Source organism: Lynx canadensis, chromosome D2 (genome assembly GCF_007474595.2).
Source record: "Lynx canadensis isolate LIC74 chromosome D2, mLynCan4.pri.v2, whole genome shotgun sequence".
In the NCBI taxonomy this organism is placed as follows: Eukaryota; Metazoa; Chordata; class Mammalia; order Carnivora; family Felidae; genus Lynx; species Lynx canadensis.
In genome coordinates, this window is record NC_044313.2 from 31,406,212 (window position 1) to 31,425,992 (window position 19,781).

Here is a 19,781-nt window from a genome sequence, read left to right on the forward strand (position 1 = left end):
CTGCCCAACTGCAGAGGCATTTTCATGGCTGGATCTGCTTCTCACCAGGGACCTGGCTCTATTTTCTTGTGGTTCTGAGCAGGGCCACGGTGCCCTTCTCCATGGACAGCAGCCTGGGCCTCGAGGGCCTTCTCCTAGGGCTGCACGGCATCCCTCTCTTACCTACAGTTTCTGGACCACGTGGGACCCTGGAGAGCAGCTCTAGTGCTAGGCAGGTACTGATAATATGGAGGAACGTTCAAGTGCAGCTGGCACTTACCCCTTCCACGGAAGAGAGGTGTTTGGGCCAACCGACCCCGAGACACTTACCTTCCCGTGGCCACCACCATTCCACCACTGCCCTGGAGTAGAAGTGGCTTCCTGGGCTTGAGGGGCACTAACCAGCAGCAGCCTCTTCATCTGCGGATGGGTGATGGCTGCCAGAAGTCCTGCTCTCCCGCTCCCGTGGGGTTGGGAGGGCAGAGTACGGGGTGTGCGTTTGCAGGGGGTACCCTGTGAGCTGGGTGCCGCTCCTACCCACCCCTCCACAACACCCCGCATCTCAGCCTGGCCCCGCATGCACCCTCAGTGGAGCTGCAAGATTGGGATCCACCACAAGAGTGAGGGCAGCAAGGAGCCACGTGGTATGTCCCAGGATCAACGTTTCCTCAACCACCAACCTGCAAGTTGCTAAGGAATTGGACCACCGCTCATCTCGTCCGTCCACATTTAGGCCCAGGAGAAGGCTCTGGCGAAACCAGCTCCGATTAATCACCTCCACACCTTGTCACCCCTCTGATAAAGACCTTCGTTCACTTTGATGTCACCACCGGCTGTCTCCATTCAACATGCACCGAAGGGACACAAGCGGGGCAAGTCCTGAGGTTGCCGCTGCTTTGGCAGCACTGCTGGCGACGGTGGCCGGGGCTCCCTGGGAAGGTGTCGGGAATAGGCCGGACTCATCTCCTCTTTGCCTGCTGTTAGCCTAACCATGAAAGTATCTCTTTATACAGAATACTTAACAGATTCTAATATATATTTGTATTTCATTTTGTTATAGTATTTTTATATGTTAAAGTCAATATCTCGTGTCCCGTTTTGATTTTCAGATGCTGTGTGGTAGTGACACTTTGTTTAGGGGTCTCTGTAGTCTTATCTGGATCACTCTTTTAGAGAGACTGGTTTAGAACAGGCCCGTGAGGGAGCCACACCTGCCCTTTCCCTAGGATTATTCTAGAACATGTTGGATATTGTCTGTTGTCTTCCATGTGAACATGACATTGATTCACTCAGGTTCTGCCTTGTTGATCTCTTTTTCTGCACTAAGGATGAGCCCAGGGCTGCTGACACGCAGATTCCCAGGGTTTGAGGGTTTCTGGGCTGCCCACACACTGGCCATAACCCCCCGATGGCTCTCAGAGGCAGCACATGTAGGACACCTGCCCTTGGAACTCTCTGGTCTTCATGAAGTGGCAGAGGAGGTCGGTTCTTCCCAAAGGAGGAAGGGGAGGTCTGGGGGATGGCTTGGTCATAGCTCCCTGGGGATGTGAGTGCAGGGGCAGAGCCTGGCCCTGCACAGCACACGCAGAGATCTGGGCGGGGGAGGGGTCCTCATCCTCATTTCCCCTCAAGTATCTGGAGTCACACCCAGAGTTTGTGAACAGAGTCACATCCACATTTAACCTGGCTCTGAAGGTTTCAGTTCACTGGGGCAACAGATTAGAAAGCAGTACGGTTTCTCAAACTGTCCTGTAAGGTTAACCTGAGTGTCACTAGAAGAATGGTTCATAGGGATCAGTGGAGAAAGAAAGCAAACACACTTCTACAGTAGTTCTACTATGACTCCAGACTGTAGAATTGCTCTTAGCAATTTTTTAGGATGCATGACCTGAGCATCTAGGTGAGGCCAGGTGCTGGCAGTCGGGCTGGGCAAGGCCCCCACCACCAAGGAGACCCACCTGGTTCTCCTCTGATGCCAGGATCAGAGACTGATTCCCCACTAGATCATGATGATGGTTACACAAGTCATACCTGAACAGCACATGGTCACCTTGAAAGTGGGCGGTGATGGTAACTGCAGTGTCTGCAAAGCAATTAGGGATTTGGGAGGAAATGTAATGAACTGGGTATAAGGAAGAAAATGGGTTAAAATAGGGTTGTAAGCTCAAGTGTCTGGCCAATAGGTTACCTAAGTAAATGGGCACCTGCCCTTCTGGCCCATCATTTGTATTACCACTTCCGATATAGCAGCGGGTAAGAGACCGATTTCCCTACTGTTAAAGAAAAAAGGGACAAATGGCAGCTGACAGTTAGGGACTTCTGGTGACCTCAGAGGCACATTTTCCAATCTACTGAGCTCTACCTGATTCATACCATGCACTAACTTTATTAGATCTTCATTATGATTTTTAAAAGAGAAGCCAGAAACCAAATTTTATGTAAACCCTCACAGTTCATGTGTACAGATAACTCTTTTACTGGGCTCAATAAAATACAACTGTGAGCCACCAGTTTGCAACCTCTGAATTAAAGGAAAGTAAGTAGCAACTTTAACAGTTAAAAGGAAATCCCCGACCAAGGAAATGAGCATAGCAGGGCTTGGTTGGGGAGTGGAAGCAACAGAAAGAATGACCAGGCTTCCAGCTAGAGTTGCCAAGTTTCCCCGAGATTGGTGCTAAAGCATGTCTATCACCCCTATACTCTGTGCTCTCAGAGCTAATTTTAGAGACGTCCCCTCACCCCAAGCCAGTCAGTCTGCACCTCTCAGGCCATATGCTAGTTATCCTCCCATGGGATGAATATGGGAGGAAAAGAAGTCTATTTTAACCATGAAAACTCCTAATCTGGAACAAGATAAATTCTCCAAATTCAAGTGAACAGAGGTGGGGTTATTTTCACCGGATATAGTTCTGCATGTCAACGGCCACCGTCATGTAACATATTCAGGAAACCATGGCTGGCTCCAAAAGGAAATCACTGGCCCACTGGACCCTTACATAAACCCCTCTGAAGCAGAACTGAAAGAATATAGTGAAACAGGTCATGGGGCTAGTAAATGTAAATGCCAACGTTCTGCCCTTCCCCAACATGGGCTACAGACAGCCGGGCAGCCCCCCTTGGCAGCTGTGCGTATCACCCTGGTATTTAACAGTGGCTTACCTGGTTCACCAGGTCCCCCGCCCCTCAGGATGAAGCACTGGCACCTTTCCAACTCCACCATGGGAATTCCAAGGATTCATCCGCAGTGTTTTCTTTTCCCCGAAGTTAGGCATACCTCACAAAATGGCCTCAGATCTACCAAACAACATTCCCTTATGTGCCAACACTGTGGCCGAGGCAGAAGTATTAGAAGTATTGTCTTTTGGTTCCTTCTGGCAACTGCTCAACTTTGCCACAGGCTACAAGTTGAATCCTGGGCTTCAGTGCATTCTGTTCCCTGTCCAGTAACTACACAAACACACTTTAATATCAAAGAAGTTTAATACGCTGCAATAAAATAAGCGCCTAGAAAAAGCTCATGGAATAGATGTCAATGTTAGAGAAATCCCTCCCACACATCCTCTAGCTCCATACCCCATCCCTCAAAACCAAACAAGAAAATCTGAAACAACAAAGGAAATCCGTCCAAGCTTGGATTTCAGTGAGGGCCCCTTTACCAATAACAAGAACACAGTTTCCTACATGGCCTAATAGGAAAGTAAAACACAGAAGCACAAAAAGTCCACAAGATTTCAATATTTAAGAGACTTGGTACATATTCAAAGTTAAAATAACTCCAACTTTTATAGCTATACATATTGTTTTAAAGCAACTTAATATATTTTTAAATTTCATATATACACTCTCAAAGGTTCTTCAGGTGAGGTATGTAAACATTGTCTAATGAAAAATTTTCAATGTTTCAAACCAACAAATTCACAGCATACATTGAATTTTCATCCATTAAAGACACAGTATTTTCCTACACTCACTAACACAGTGGAAATCCAGGCCCAAGGATACACATCTATCATCCAGATTAACATTTGTAGAACTTCTCAATTCACTGCTTTTGGAAAGACCACCTGCACACAGGTTAGGGGCACACACTTGGCACCGAGAATCCAGAGACTCTCTCCTTAGGCATCTGGATCACTGGCTAAGACTCACAAGACAGCAAAAAGGAGCACATCTGAACAACTACAAGATTGACCTCGGCAATGACAACACTGGGAGGAACCAGAAAGACCTTAAAGGAACGGTAGAGATTCATCTTAGAGCTCCCTGGATCCACAGCCGGATCAGCAGCCCCTGCCCTAATCTCATTCTGAAGGGTCGTGGCCTAAAAAGAATAAAAACCCAACACGGCACCTGAGCTTCAGTTAAATTGCATGGGCCTCCTATGGCCCCCTGGCCCCTGAAAGGCATGAACTCTAGCCTAAAGTAGGACCCTGGGCTGTGCTTTTCATACAGGTTGGGGTTGAATTCCTTACTACCATAATGCATATGGGAAAATAATGCCATGAGTTCACAAAGACGACCACTGCCTGCACACAGGCACTGGCCGATGACCTTGGAGGAGCTCAATTTTGAAAACTACTTGTTCCCTGAGGGTAAACAGCAGGCTTCTATTGAGATTAAGTGAGGCTAATAAAGGGATTATTTATTACAAGGTAATAAACACGTGGGGAGCCTCAGGCCAGAGTTCTATTTTACTCGCACATAATCTACGACGCCCCCTCCCCGCCCTCCCACCACAGTAGTCACCTTCCCAATGACACAATATAGGTCAGTTTCTTTCCTCTTGCTTGCTTTCAGGCTCAGCAGTGGAAAGTTTTATTCTAACGCACCCACTTCAATCTAAAAAAACACTAGTGAAAAATTCCAAACACCGTCATAAATACAAAAGAGAAGACATATTCCAAAAGCCTAAAAAACTACATTATTCTATTAATGGTTATTTGGGTGTGGGGTATTTTTCATAAAGTTTAGGACGGTCACAAGGAGAGGCTGCTAAACAGCTTAGAAACCTGTTGAACTGGACACGCTGGGAGAGGAGGGACTGCCTTCCTTGCTCCCATCTAAACGGCTTAACCCCAGACATTTCAAACCCAGGCACAGAGGAGGATCACAGGAAGTGGGCTTAGCTTTCCAAGGTAGGGCAGATAGACTCAAAGGGCTTTTAACTGTCAATTTAAAATTTTAATGTAAAAAGTTCTTATGTTCACAGCCAAATGAGCTTTGCCTCGACTAGATTCTGGAAGCCCTGCAAATTCATGGAAAAATAGATCAGTTTTCAATCTCTATGCCCAATTTTTGATGTGTCTGGTGCTGGCAGATTTCTCATCCATTGCTAGAGTTGTAGGACATGAAGAAGCGTGCAGACGAACAGAAGCAAAAATTCAAGTACAGCCACCTCTCCGGCAAAGGCAAGAGGTCTTAGCAAGAGCTGTTCTACCCCCACCCTATCCTCTGAGACAAGGGCCAACGCAGAGCCCAGAATAAATTGTTATTACCTAGGATCTTATTGCTTATGGGCAACACATCAGAAAGAACACCTGGAAATCTGCTCTGCAGATCTGGGAACTGACCGGTTTATCATATATATATATATATCATATGTATATATCATATATATGATATATATATAGATATATATACATATATATATATATATATACATATATATAGATATATATGGCATAACCAGATGAGAAGAGGGGGCAATTAAAGCTTGGATTTGATGTAGCGTTACAGATCAAATGCCCCAAACAGCTCTCAACCTGCTGGTTTTTGTTCTTTCTCCATGTGTGAACTGTGTTATGAAAGGAAGTCCACTGCTCAAAATATAGTCTTCTACAATACTACAATGCAAACCAACATCACTCAGAACATGAATCTGTATACAGCACGTGTAATAAATATTTTTAAAAAACTATTTACAACATTACTTCTTGTGAACATTAGATGAGAGCAAAATTTATTTCCTCCTGCAAAGGTTAAAAAAGTTTTGACGGTCTAGTTCAGTGCTAAATTCCCTGGCACCTAGTTACCCATTCACATTTCATCTTAAAATCAGATTTGCTTACAAATAGTATCTTAGAAAAAACATTCTCCAGCATTGCTGTTCAAGTGTCCTCCTCGTTTGTTAGAAAAGACAAAGGGAGGCCATAAGAAAATATGCAAATTACGGTTCAAGCGGATGAGAACCTCCCCCCACCCCACCCCCACCATGTGTCCAGTCCCCAGCTCTCTGGTCTTGGAGCCGTGGTTCTCAGTCCAGCCAGCTGCGGAGAATGAGAGTCACGGCTCAGACAGAGGTGCCCAGGAATGGGGCACAGAGAAGAGGAACACGATCATAAAGCATCCGTTCCGTTAAATCTAGGGGTGCTCTAAATTGCAGACCAAGACTCCTGAGAGGTAAAGCTGCACACACCTTAGAGCAGATGGTCTCCTCCTGTAACCACGGGTGACAGGTGGGGCTGGCCACATCTGCACAGATGTTTGCTGAGACAGGGAGAAGGGGGAGTGCAAGGGGGAAGACAAGGAGGAGGGTGAGGAGGAGGAGGGCTGAGGTGCTCAAGAGTACTGTCAAGGTGCAGAAGGAAACATGCTTATCTCCCATGGTTAATGAATGTGAATAGGTGTATGTCTTTCACAAACGTGAGAAAGACTAAAAATACATCTTAATGCTTTCTTTAGGCAACCAGTGGTTTCTCCATAGCCCCACAGGTATGGGTTTGGAGTTCCTTGGGGTTACAACTAAGGCTCGTTTCCATGGACAGGGTGTTGAGTGGACAGTTGGAAGGTATCAACTGCGTATGCAAAAAAAGTGGGCGGCTTGAGGCAAGCCCCGATGCCATGCCTGGCACAGCCATACCAGTTGTGGGAGACTCACTTTGTTCTGGGATGGGATGACAGTGGGGGGAAACACTCAGATTCCCAATCCACACTGCGTCTGCCCAGAGTGAGGGTTTTGAGGTGGCACCCTTCTGCTTTCACTGTGTTGTTTGGGGGTTCAATGGATGAGCAAGGTAATTGGGGAGGACAGGTGGCTAGAAAGAACACTTTTTTGGAAAGCCCTTTCGAAAGTTAATTTTTTGTTGCTAAAATAAATACTTTCTATAGAAGCATTTGAACAGGAAAATACCACTATTTACACAGTGAAATAAATTCAACAGTGGTGAATGTAACTGTGTATTACACCATGTATTGGAAACCACAGTCAAGAACACAGTCTCCTAGAACACTGGTGAAACCGATACCCTTAAGATACAGTGGCCTTAAAACGAATCCCTACCTGTGGTATAAACATACATAATTATGCAGATCTTGTTTGTATGGCATCTTTCCCACAAACTACCTCCCCAATACTACAGCTTCAGCTGCAAGACAGCATGAGGTGCAGATTATAGAAAACAAGTGGGCTGAAAAAGTTGATAAATTGAAGAGTATTTGGACTCAACGGCTGAATGCTGGAAGGAAAATAAAGGGATGTGAAAAGAAAGATGCTTCTAGTATGACACGTATGCGCTCAGTGACATGCTTGGGAGGTATGGTACTGTCCCAGAGAAGATACCTCCTAGAAGGGGGCTGGGCGGCACAAGCAGAAGAGGAAAGAGAGGAGGGGCCAAGGATGGCTCCTCAAGACGAGCTGAGCCAGGCCAGAGAGCTCGGAACTTCTTCAGACTACAGCTGCTGGTGTGCCAACAAGGGGCCATCAACATGCAGGTGTTCACGAGAGGGCGGAGGGAGGGCAGGCTGGACTCGGGTTCAAATGGGCACAGGGGTCATTCGTTTAGGTTCACAAGTAGTGACCAGACCTTGGGGAGTGAGCTTGCAAGCGTACAACAAAGGAAAAAGGGTGCTAGAGGGTGAAAGGGGCACGCCTGTTCTGGCCAGGGGAGGCACTGTTCTGGGATTCAGGTTCATTACCAAATCTGTTTATGGGCAGCACTGCCACAGAGGAGACGTAAAAGACTTTGCACTTCTGGTTTTAACTACTTGTCCTAGTAGATCAGATCACGATTCAACAAACATTCAATCAACGAAGAGGGATCTTTTCTTCTTCTTTAGTGCACAAGCATCACTCAGAAATAACGTGCAACAGCAGCTGTGTGCCGAGATGAACAAGTGAGACCCCCTCAAATCTAAAAGGAAGGATGTGGTGCAGTGCTGGATTATGTGAAAAAATGTTTGTGCCTAGCTGTCCTCATATTTTATCCTGAACGACGTACTGCAAGGGTCAGTAAAGCTTTTTGTAAAGAGCCAGGTGGTGAATATTTTACATTTTAGGCTGTGTCCACTACTATATGGTTTCTGTTCCTTTTTTTTTTTTTTTTAATATAATCCTTTAAAAAATAAAAGGTAAAATGCATTCCTCCAACCTCCGGCATACTATAAGACCATGAGCACCTGTTTCATTGTTGTTGCTCTTTCATGGGCAGTCTATACCTTCACATCCCTTGCCTACTGACCACCTTGCATTAAGTGGGATGGTCTCAGGCTGGTGAGAAAGCCTCTGTGCGTCACAGTGCTTGCCAGACGGGACTAACTACACAGCCGCCCCTCTAGACAACAAAGCTGAGGGTGTCCCCTAAGCACCGAGTGTATGCCACCAGGGCTCTGGGAAAAGGAAGATCGGACAGACAGGAGGTAATGGAAGGAAACGACCAGCTTTGGCTCAATCTGAAGAGCAAAAGCATGAGCAAGTGCACCCTCTGCAGAAGTGCCCCGGGTGCTTCCCCGGGTCCCCAGCACGACAAGGCAAAGCCCTGCATCAGAAGCGTCATCAGAGAGCTCTGGGTTTCTGCTTGAGTGTGACTTATTATCTCGAAAGAGGTCAGACCTTCAAGTCTTCCGATATGTCCACTGTAGCACAAGTAGTCAAACTGTTCTGACATTTCACGGAATGAACTGAAGGTTGCCTCAAAAGGCTTTTCATAATTCTGCTTGTTTTAAATGCAATAATCTTTTTATTTTCATTTTTTTCCCTGAAAAAGGATTTGGGAGCAAGCCCAGGGAAGAATACTTACTGCTGGGGTGTGAGGACTGCCTTGCTGATGTGATTATAGACCTGATTTTATACTCACAGAAAAATTTCCAGTATTTCAGTGGGTATCAAGCAATAAGAAGACAAAAATTAATAGCTGAGAAGTCAAAATGATAACTGTCTGTTTCAAAATAACCGAAATAATCAGTGTTCTGGGGCCACTGACAGAAATTTTTTCACTGGCATGACATTCAACTTCCTTTGGGAAAAAACCAGTATGGAAGCTTATCCTTGAGTTCTGGGGGACGGGGAAGACCCAACAGCCTGGAAGCTGACTGGATTTGATCCAAAGAATATAATGTACAACTTCTCAGTCACACTCAGGTTACATAATATGCCCCAATTTTCTATTCTTACCTAAAAGCACGTTCAAAGCCCCTAGTTTTCATTTGCTGGCTTGCCTTTAATAAAATAATTTTGAAAGGAAAGTATATGACTAAAAAAATATCAGTGCTGATGCATTTTTATTTTCCTAGAAGCTGGCCCAAAATATTACATAATAAATACCTTGGGTTAGTGACTGGACTTTGTTTTCCCTTCTGTGAAAAGGCTTTTTCCGTATCTAAATATGTAAATGAGAATACCACAGTATTCTCAACTAATTTTGAGAAAAACCAAATCTTGGCTTACCTTAGGAACAAACAAGACGTGAGGCCGGAGTCAAGTCTATGATAAAGGCTGAGTGAAATGAGAGGCCAGGCCACATTTACAACTCTGAAGCCCTGTTTGCTCACGGGGTCTGACTCTTGAGGCTAACGGTGGCCTCACTGTGGCTGCAGTGACGGGCGGTTCTAAGAAGGAAGGTGTGAGGCTACGGCAGCTCACAAGTCAGGAGATGGCAGTCAGTGTGCTATAGCAATATACCGTGTCTCCTCTGTAGCAAGAGAAAATAAAGAAGTGTAAAAAGAAGAACAAAACTGAGGTAAGATAAGGGAGAAAAGAAGAAGAGGACAGAGAGGAGGGGAGGACAAAGAAAGGAGAAGATCAATCAGGCAAAATTTGTTAGTGAAAAACGATTATTTTCTTAAGCAAGGAGGGTCAACAAACTTTTTCTGAAAGGTCCAGACGGTAAATCCTTAGGCTTTGCAGGCCCTTGGTCTCTGCTATAAATATGATACTCTGCTGGAAAGCTGCCAAGGAAAATACACGAACAAATGGGCATGGCTATGTTCCAATAAACTTTTATTTACAAAAGAGTGACCAGCCCATATTCTGCAGACCCTTGATCCTCTGTAAGCCAAATGACAGTTTGTGCGGGCTGACAGAAAACCAATAGGAACGGGTGTGGCTCCCTGGCCTAGCACCCCGGGAAATTCCAATACAGTCCCTGGTGCGGTGACAAGCCACCAACCTTGCTGATGGTGGTACTTACAGAATCTCCAACCTGCATCATGTAGCATGCTGTCTTTCCCACTTAGCTCTCGGGTCCTTCAATCAGCAGGAATGCTGCCCATAGAGGGGGGGTGACAGCTTCAGCCCTCACCACGAATCCACCACAAGGCAGGAAAGAGACCAAACCTCAGTTCAAAGCAACAGTCTTGAAGTGATGTGTTTCACTGATGTCCTATCTGAACAGTGTGTGATGCACAGAGGAGCCCCTCAGAAGCAGCACCTATGAAGAGACGAGGACCTGCACCTCTCCTAGCTGCACTACTGCAAGGATGAAACCCACAGTCCAAGATTACTGTTTTTAGATAAGGCTTGTGTAAAAATCTTTAATGAAGTACAGATGCAACAGAATTAACCTAAGGGATCCAAGGGACTAGCAACTGCAGATGAACACACACCAGTGACATTCCAATGCGGGAAGCCTTAAGAGCAGACTAAACGTTCATTGCCTTCCTGCTGTGCTGCAAGATTGCTATGAGGGAGGCTCTGGACCCTGACTGGGGAGCAGTTTCCATGTTGTCCTCCCAAACCCAGGGAGCCTGAAGGGCTAGAAAATGCGGGACAGAAAATGGGTCTCCTGAAGAGGGCCCAGCTCTGGGGAGCTATGATAGAGCTTCAGTCATTGCTCCGCAGGCATCCTGCAGCTCTCCCAGAAGCTCAGAGGTAATACCGGCGTTCTCAGGTCATCAACTTCAGCTCCAACACTGGGACAGTCAGAGTATAGGCCCAGGAGCAGAGTTTTCTTTTTTCTTCATTTGGAATCTGGAATGTGGGACAGATTGCCTTTGCATCTGGTGGCAAGCCATACTGTGAAGATGGCTATAAAAAGGAAGTCTTTGTGAGACAGGGGAAACAAGGGGGAACTTGAGTCAATTCCAAGTCTGGCTTGGAGGTGTCTAGGAGACAGGTTTGCCAGCATCGGCTGTAAGAGTAAAAGGGTGTTCCAGAGGCAGCCCTCAAGTCTGTTTGTTTGTTTTCCTTTCTTCTATTAGCAAAATTAACTGAATCAGCAAAAATGAGATTCAACAAATATAAAAATAATTCTAAGCTTTTAAGTGTTCTAATTATGTAGAATCCCAGTCTATTTAAATGCAGTTACTACTATAAAGTGTAAGTTGATTTTAAAGATGAGCCACTGCAGTGTATAAAAAAAGGCATACACATGCATACCTTTCGCCAAATGCCGCCTAAGACGGGAGAAAAGGCTATTATCTTGAAGTAAGCTTTTTAAAATGAAAAAGCACTTAGAAAAGTAATGGAATGGATGACAGACCCGAAACTGGAAGAGTTCTACCCACTCACACTGCCTCACACCTCTCCCTAAGTTAATCCAAGCACCGCTACAATGCAGTCTACGTGCAGCTAAGGGGGGCACCTTGAGTATACGCACAGGAGTCCACACATGTCACATTGGCAGACCTCAGCTGGTTAAGTCACCACAAAAACAGTATCCAGTGACGACTATATGAAAATATTTTTTTTTTAACTTTAAAACCACTTTTAAAAGATTAACCAAACCTACTCAAAAACATACTAATGCTTCTGTGCAACTTAATGCTGAGAAAGGGCTGCCAACATACACACTCAGCAGTTTCATTAATATAGGTAGCTCTTGAATGGCCAAAGTCAAAGATATTAAAAAGAAAAAAAGAGACTCATGGGATAGGAGACATTGGAAAAAAAAAAAAGTCAAGGCTTCACTGAAGATAGTAAGTAAGCTTCCCTACCTATGACATTCAATGCAATTTTCAATTTCCCATGAATCACATGCTTTTCTCCAGTCCTATCCAGTCATCAGAAGTTTCCATTATATACAGCAAGCTTTTCACAGAATGGGTAGAAGGCCTGTTTTATCATGATTTGGCTGAACTATACATGAAAAAAGTCCACCCGGGTTTACCTAAACAGATCTGAACAATCTAAATGGAAAACTTTTAGTAAAACAGACAGGGTGGCACCTGTCCACACAAGCCTACTTCTGTGACGGAGCATGTTAGAGAAGTTGGCTGAAGCTTTAACAACCAAGCCTTTTTTGTAGAGTGGCCCAGTGGAAATGTGGCAGTCACACTGTGTTATAATGGAGCAATGTTACAGGCATCAAGGGAAAGCCCATGCAACCACCTCAGGCGTCACTCAGGAAAGGCAAACAACATTAGTTAAAACACCGCAGCTCTCAATTCTGAGCCATGGAATAGAGCCTGACGTGATAGAGGCGGGAGTGATACCACAAGCATTAACTACCAGTATGGCACTAACCAATTAGAATGCTAACACCCACTCTAACCATGTACGTTCACACTGGAGCACACCAGCTGAACGTCAGCTCCAGGTGGGGGGAGCGCTGCAGGCCCACTATGAGACGGGGCTGCTTCCTCCAACAGCAAAGTTGCTCTGAACTTTACATAACTCTGTGCTGTTTAGACCTTTCTGAGCCTCATGCCAAACTGGTTTTGGGGATACTCACAGAGACCCTGGGCCACATTTAAACCATCTGGCCTGTGCTAATTACCCAGCTCATGAACGAACGCCCTAGCACACTGCATGGCGACAAAGAATCTTACTGCAGAACCGGGGCTGGGAGACATCTGTGGCTAATAACCACAGGCAAATGCACATGCACAAACTCTTAAACTTTTCTATTACTGGAAATAACAACCTGGCTTTCTTTGAATATGGAAGTATTCGGGGTAAGAAAGAATATTAGAACAGTCACTCTTATCCTAATTGTCAAGTTACAGTTACAAGATGAAAAAAAAAAAAGCCTACATTTTTTCCCCCAAAGTCAGAAGAAAACCTCGTTAGAGTGCTAGCAAGCTTGCAAGGCCAAAAATGAAAAGGATGGCAAGAATCAGTAATGCAAATCACTTGGGGGATGTAAATAATTTTTAGAGGTCATAACCCAATATTAACACCATGTGACACATCTTCTGTCCCATGGGCACATAATTTAGAATACATTTTTTCAAATGACAAAGGATCAAAAGTGAGAGGAGTGACCAATAATGAACACAATATGAATTTTTAAAAAGGGGTAACAGAAATATTCATCTTTTATAATAATAATAATTTCCCTCTGCATTCTCTACATACCATAAAAGTGATTTGGTTTAGCTTTCGAGAATCATTGAAACAAACAAACAAGACAGAGAGGGAAGTTCACTGCTAGGGTTTGCAAAGAGGAGTGTCTGTTCAGGTACAGACACTGCAGGGTGGCTGCTGAAAAGCTACTTTTATGTGCATGATGGTGGTCTTCTCGGCTACAGTACAAGTGCTTGTGCATCAAGTATAAAATACAAGCCTTTAATCACATAGATCAGCTTTTTAGCTTTTGTAAATTTAAAAACAAAAAGGATAAATAAGGCACTGTACTTTTAAAAACTAAAACTGCTTGGTTCCAAGTTTAAAACCCAAGGAACAACCAGAATATAATATATAACTTCCCTTACTCAGCCTCAGAGAAAAGACTCTGCAAGTTCCCTTCTCCATCTGAGATGCATTTTTCTGACATCTTAAATTGTGATGTTCTCCATTAACTGCAGATTTGAAAGGCTGGATAAGCTTATAAAAGCAGGTTTAGTTAATGCAAAACGAAGGGTTACTTCTGTAAGACAGTTTAACTCTCGGCTACCAGCCTGGCGATCACTTTGCGTCCAGCCGTCTCCGTTTGCCATGGGAAGAGTCCAGCTTTGCCTTCAGCTTTCGCTTTCTCTGGGCCGCACTGCTCTCTGGGGTTTTTGTCAAGGGTCTGGCCCGAGCCTTTCCACTGCTTTGCTTCCTGTTGGTGGCTTTCTGTGGCCTTGAAGAGGATTCACCTGCCCCCTTTTGCTTTGCAGGTTTCGTCACTGTGTCTGAGGCGGCTGGCTGAGCGGGTCTTTTGTTTGTATTTTCTTTTTCCCTCCTGGAGGGAGGGCAGTTCTTCCCAGGGGACTTTTTGGGGATCTTCACTTTATTCTCTTTCAAGGATGTCTTTTTGGGCAGTTGGCTGATTCTGTCCCTTGCAGCTGGCTTCTTGGCAGCAGGGGTTTTGGTGGATCCATCACTATGCTTTTCTTTGCTGGCTTTGACCGCAGGTCCCTTGTCCTTCCTGTCCTGAGCGGTGCCGCTTTCTGTCCTCTTGCGTTTATTCTGCACTTCGGCTTTCGGCAAGATTTCAGACATCTGCTTCCCCTTCCTTCCCTTCATTCCATCAGTACTCTTGGGCTTAATGGGAAACCCATCTGCATCCACTTGCAGGGCAAGCTTGGGGGACATCAGAGGGTTGATGCATACACTCTTACAACTCTGTTTACTCTCCACAGCCTGTCCAAATGGGCTCTCCATTTTCTCGTTCTTGATCAAACATTGCTGGGCTCTGAGCTTTCCTCGAATATTGGAGTATTTTCTGAGGATCCGAGTACTGGCTGGGGTAGGTGAATTTGTGGGAGGATGGCTAGTTCTACCTTCCTTGGCTTCCTCTACAGTGTCTTCAGAATTGGGGCTGAGGCTGACATCACTGCCATCCTCTGGCTCCACTTGGTCAGGATTCTCTTGAAACTTAGCCCAGAGCTTCTGTGTTTTCCAGTTGTTTCTAGCAGGAGTAGCTCCAGGAAATTTCTTCAAGTGTTTTTTCAAGCGTTCAGCCTGTAGTGAACTGGGGTACAGGCTGGAAGGAGAGTATTTCTGAAGAGGATGCTTGACAGGGGGGATGTCTCCTGGAAGACGAGTGTTGAGCTTCTTCACGATAACCAGAGACCGGGTTTCAGTTGTCTCTAAGAACCATTTGCAAACATTAGATAACTTAAAGTTTGTCATAAACAGCATCTGAACAGGAGAAAACTTTTGAACCTCCAACGAACCCCTACATTTCCGTGACCTTTTTTTGCTTTTCCAAATCTCCTTTAGTTTATCTGACTTGTTCCTTGATCTTGGCGTTGGCTGGGCTTCCTTTTCCAACTGGATCCAACCTTTCTGGACTCTCATGTACTGGGCATTGAAGCTGGCAATAAGCTCTTGGTTCTCTTCCTCTGCACACCATTCCACAAACTTTGGCTGGTCATCTACCACTGTGTCCACATCATCCTCATGTAAGGGGTCTCCACTCTCTGAAGCTTCCTTTTCCTTTGGCATTGGGTTTCCCTGTGTTGCTTCCTTTTCTGAAGTCACTTTTGCAGTGTCCAAGGAGTCCAGAGAATGAGTATGTCTTAGGTTGTAAGTTGAAGAGGTCAGTCTTGTAAGCCTCGGGACGCACTGTGGGGGCCCGGCCACATCACCACTTCCACTATTTGACAAGCCACGTGCACTGGATGGCACATCGCTCTGGTCACCTTTATGCTGGGTGTTTGCACTGCCAACCTCATTCACAACCTCCTCCGTATCGTGTGCAGGAATTGGTTCTGGCTTCTCTTTTGATTGTTCTGGGAAAGTACATGGAATATTTTCTGAGGGAGCATGAGCATTTTTCTCACCTAACTTAGACTGAACATAGATTTCCAGTCTTTCTCCAGGCAGGGTCTGGCCTACTGTGGTTATGGGATCACCGCGGGGGAAAATACCTCCTTCTTCCCCTTTGACCTCTTTAGCCAGCATGTTTTTAAAAGTCTGCCTGGTGATGATCCCACCTTCTTTGCCCTCCTGCTCGGCATCTTTCTCAGAGGGCTTTTCATGGACCTCTGGGTTTTCAGTGTCCTCCAAAGCTTTTGTATGGAAACCGTCAGCCAGAAGACTCTCAGGTGTTGTCTCACCAGGGCACCCTTCCTTTTTAGAACGTTTCATAACAGGATTTTTGGAAACCTTGATCTCAGGACTAGCAGAGGAAGAATCTGAACTTTGACTTCTTAGGCACCTATCAGCAGAAGAGGGATCAGAAAGCTGACTTCTTAGGCACCTGTCAGAGGCCTCAGGGAGTTTTTTAACTTTTTTCTTCTTGTCCAGATTCTCTTCGGGTGAGTCAATGTTTTGATCACACATATCTCTTTCTGAAGAATGTTTTACGTTACTGCCCTGTCCCTCTAATTTTCCTGTACCACCTGCTGTCTCACTTTCCTCAATTTCGTTGGGGTTTTCATTAGTAAAAGTGCTGCTTTCCTTCAAGAGTGGGTCAGTATCTAGCTCCTGAGTGTCTTCAGTCTCAGCCTCAGTACTGATGCTTTGGTTGTCTTCAGCTTTTCCCAGGCTCAGAGGAGGCTCCAAGCCCACTGGAGGACTCTGACTTTCTGAGCAAGGAGGACCTTCCTCTCTACTGACTGTTTCAGGAGAAGAGTGAGGCCCGGAAACAACATCTTCATTGCCTCCCTCAGAAGTGCTCTCAATAGAGGAAACCAGGTGACAGTCTTGGGTGACAGTCCCCTCCTTGATTTCCAGCAGTTCGACTGGCTGCTGGTCTCGTTCAGGGGAAGCTATCCCACTTGCTGTGGGAGTTGAGACCATGGAGCTGCCTTCTGGCGTGTCCTCTTTGGGAAGGTGAACAGGGAGAGGTGACACCAGGCTGGAGGCTGTTGTTTCCTTTGACCTAGAAGAGCTGCTCGGGTTTGGTTTATTTGTCACGGGGCAAACCTCAGGCTCTTGAGATTCCTTTTCCGAGGAAGCATCTCTGTCTCCTTCCTTAAGGGAGATTATTTCTTTACTAGGTTCTTCGTGGTCATCGTCTCTGGGATGCTGCACATCCACGGCGGGTCCAGGGGCTGAAAGTGTAAGGGTCTGCTTGGGAGTGACCACTGCCTCCGGCTCCAGGGTTGAACAGCTCGCTTTTTCTTGGGAGTGTAAATTTCTGGCCAGTGTGCGAACAGTTGGCAGCTCACAACAATCACCATTGAAAAAGTATCCCCGAGTACTCTTTCTGGCTGTTTTCCGAGAGGATAATATTGATCTTTGATTCTCAAAGTGGCATTCTGTTATTGGCTGACTAATATAAACGACATCACACTGGTTATCATAATCATTTATCCTCAACCCTGATGCCCTTTTACTTTTCCGAGCTGTCTTAATGGAGGTCGAGATCATCTTGGTTCGTGAATGTCCATTAGATGCTTTGTGTACAGCTGGCATTGGGCTGGGGGCTAACCAACCATCTTTGGAATGATCAAACTGGCCCTTATCACTGGGATGTAAATGATAACTCACCTTATTTCTTCCTAGTGAGTGAAGATGGTTCTCTTGCTTTGGCCTTGAATCTTGTTCACTGGACTCTAACTCCTGGCGCAAAGGTGTTTTTGAGCTACACAGTAAAGCGTTCTCTTTGTCAGCAGTTCTAGGTGAATTCCCCATAAACCCTGAGTCCCAAGCCTCTTCTGATAAAGCTTTGAATGAATTTCTCTGAGAAATAATACAGCTGTTGCTCTCCTCACTATTCTCAGCTGCCCCTTTTACTGCAATTAGACTTTCTACTAAAGCTGAGCTCTGCATATGGTCTTTACCATCCTCGCGAATTTTCACATTTGTGTCTTGCTCCTGTCCAGTGGTTTGCCCCTCCAAGCTCTTAGAGATGTGGTGGAAGTTTAATGAGGAAGAATTAGATGCAGTGAGGTATCCCAGAGTGGAACTATCCGTTGAACTACCAGAATTAGGTTTAGTGGTTGGAAGTTCAGAGGAATCTTTCTGGGTAACAGCCAAGGCATTCTCTCTCCCATCTACAGACTTTACCTCGGGAGGAGGCTCCTTCAGGGCCTGTTCTGTCACGCGTAGAGGGCTGTGAGAGTCCGATGAGTCTACGAACAAATCTACAGAAGTAGGAGACTTCCTATCGAGACACACAGCATCCTTTTCCTTATGTTTGGTGCCTAGTTGGGCACAGCCGGCACTGCAAGTGGATGCGTCCATTGCTCCAGAATCAGGGTGCAGGTCCTCGGGGCCTGGCTGGGATTCAGTGTACAGATCGTTCAGAACACGAATGAACTGCTTCTGATGATGAGTGCACAGTTTGACCATAAACTTCTCCAGCGGGGACTTCGACTGATTGTTAGAATCTACTGCTAGAGCCTCTGTTGAATTCTCACTAGACAGACAAAGAGAAAGAAGAAATTAGTATGGTCATTCTCCAAAGAAAATTTTTACCCTATGAAATTCACCAGACGTTACTCATGTTGTAAAGAGAATGGACACTCTAAAACTGCTTCTAAGTGCCCAGGTAAATTTGATTCCATAAATGAGGGGTATTTACCTAATTAAAATATAAGGCTAGCCCTGTTATATTCTCAAATTTCAGTAACATCCTTCATACCTTTTAAGAGATCCTTCACAGTTATTTTTATCTTATAGAGAAGAAATATCATTGAAAATAATTTTTTGGAAAATAAAATTTTGGCTACATTAACTCCAGCTGGTCAACATATACTTTTGTTTTAGACCTGGGTATTCCTGTTAAATAATCATTGATTTGTAAGCCCACAACACTGACAAAAACTCAGACGCACTATATTGCAAACCTTAGTTTGGAAATATTTAGGGAAATTATAGTTTTAACATGGTTTCTCAGCATGACTAATTGGTTGGACTTATAATTCTGCAAACAGTAATACAGGAACCCTTCTGCTCCCTTCCTGGGGCAATGAGAAATAGAGATCAATAATTTCATAATTCAAATACACTGAAAGATGCAATTATAAGCAGCCTATGTTGGCCTCCTACCTTCCTCATGCCCCTCTGGCCTCTGAAGCAGTGTGCTTTTAATGGAAAGAGCACAGATTGTGGAATATGATAAACTCACATTCTACTTCTAGCTCTGACATTTACTATCTATAGGCTCTTAGGTAAATTACTTAACCTCTCTGAACCTTGGTTTCCTCATCTGGAGTTGGAACTCAGTATTGATATTTCAAAGGATTGTTGTGAGATGTCAGAAAGCACACACAAAGCACAAAGCACAAAAGAACAGGTCCTCCCCCTTTCTTGACTCAGGGAGATATTTAAGACCAGGTGGTAAAAAGCTGCTGAAACATGTCTAAATACAAAACAAAACCAAACCAAACTATCGGTCAAATCTGTTGTTTAAACTACTCTTCATGAAGGAAGATTCCACTATGTTTTTATTTTCACAACTAGCAAGACAGCAGTTTTAGTCAGCGGTGCCATGGGTATCTGAAAGGACCTACATGAGACTACAGAATGTAGTCTTCTACATGTCTTAGCAGATGCCTACTTTAAATTTGAAATTGGTCACTGAATTGTGAATAAACCAAGAAAAAAAGATTCTTTCATGCAAACTACATATCAGATAAAGGGTTAGTATCCAAAATCTATAAAGAACTTATCAAACTCAACACCCAAAAAATAATCCAGTGAAGAAATGGGCAAAAGACATGATAGACACTTCTCCAAAGAAGACACCCAGATGGCCAACCAACACATGAAAAAATGCTCAACATCACTCATCATCAGGGAAATACAAATCAAAACCACAATGAGACAC

General features: G+C 44.8%; 1 protein-coding gene across 5 annotated transcripts in view; it reads right to left on the reverse strand.

Annotated features, from left to right (window-relative positions):
• Window positions 1-3,440: 3,440 nt before the first annotated feature.
• Window positions 3,441-19,781, reverse strand: part of LCOR (ligand dependent nuclear receptor corepressor) — a 145,778-nt gene continuing 129,437 nt past the window's right edge. For 4 of the 5 annotated variants that reach the window (XM_030335581.1, XM_030335582.1, XM_030335580.1 and 1 more), the window contains one exon: window positions 3,441-18,368. In XM_030335581.1, the coding sequence (XP_030191441.1) occupies window positions 14,039-18,368 (4,330 nt within the window). In that variant the 3' untranslated portion in view covers window positions 3,441-14,038. The remainder of the gene's footprint in view (window positions 18,369-19,781) is intronic. The other variant, XM_032595169.1, reaches the window with a different exon arrangement.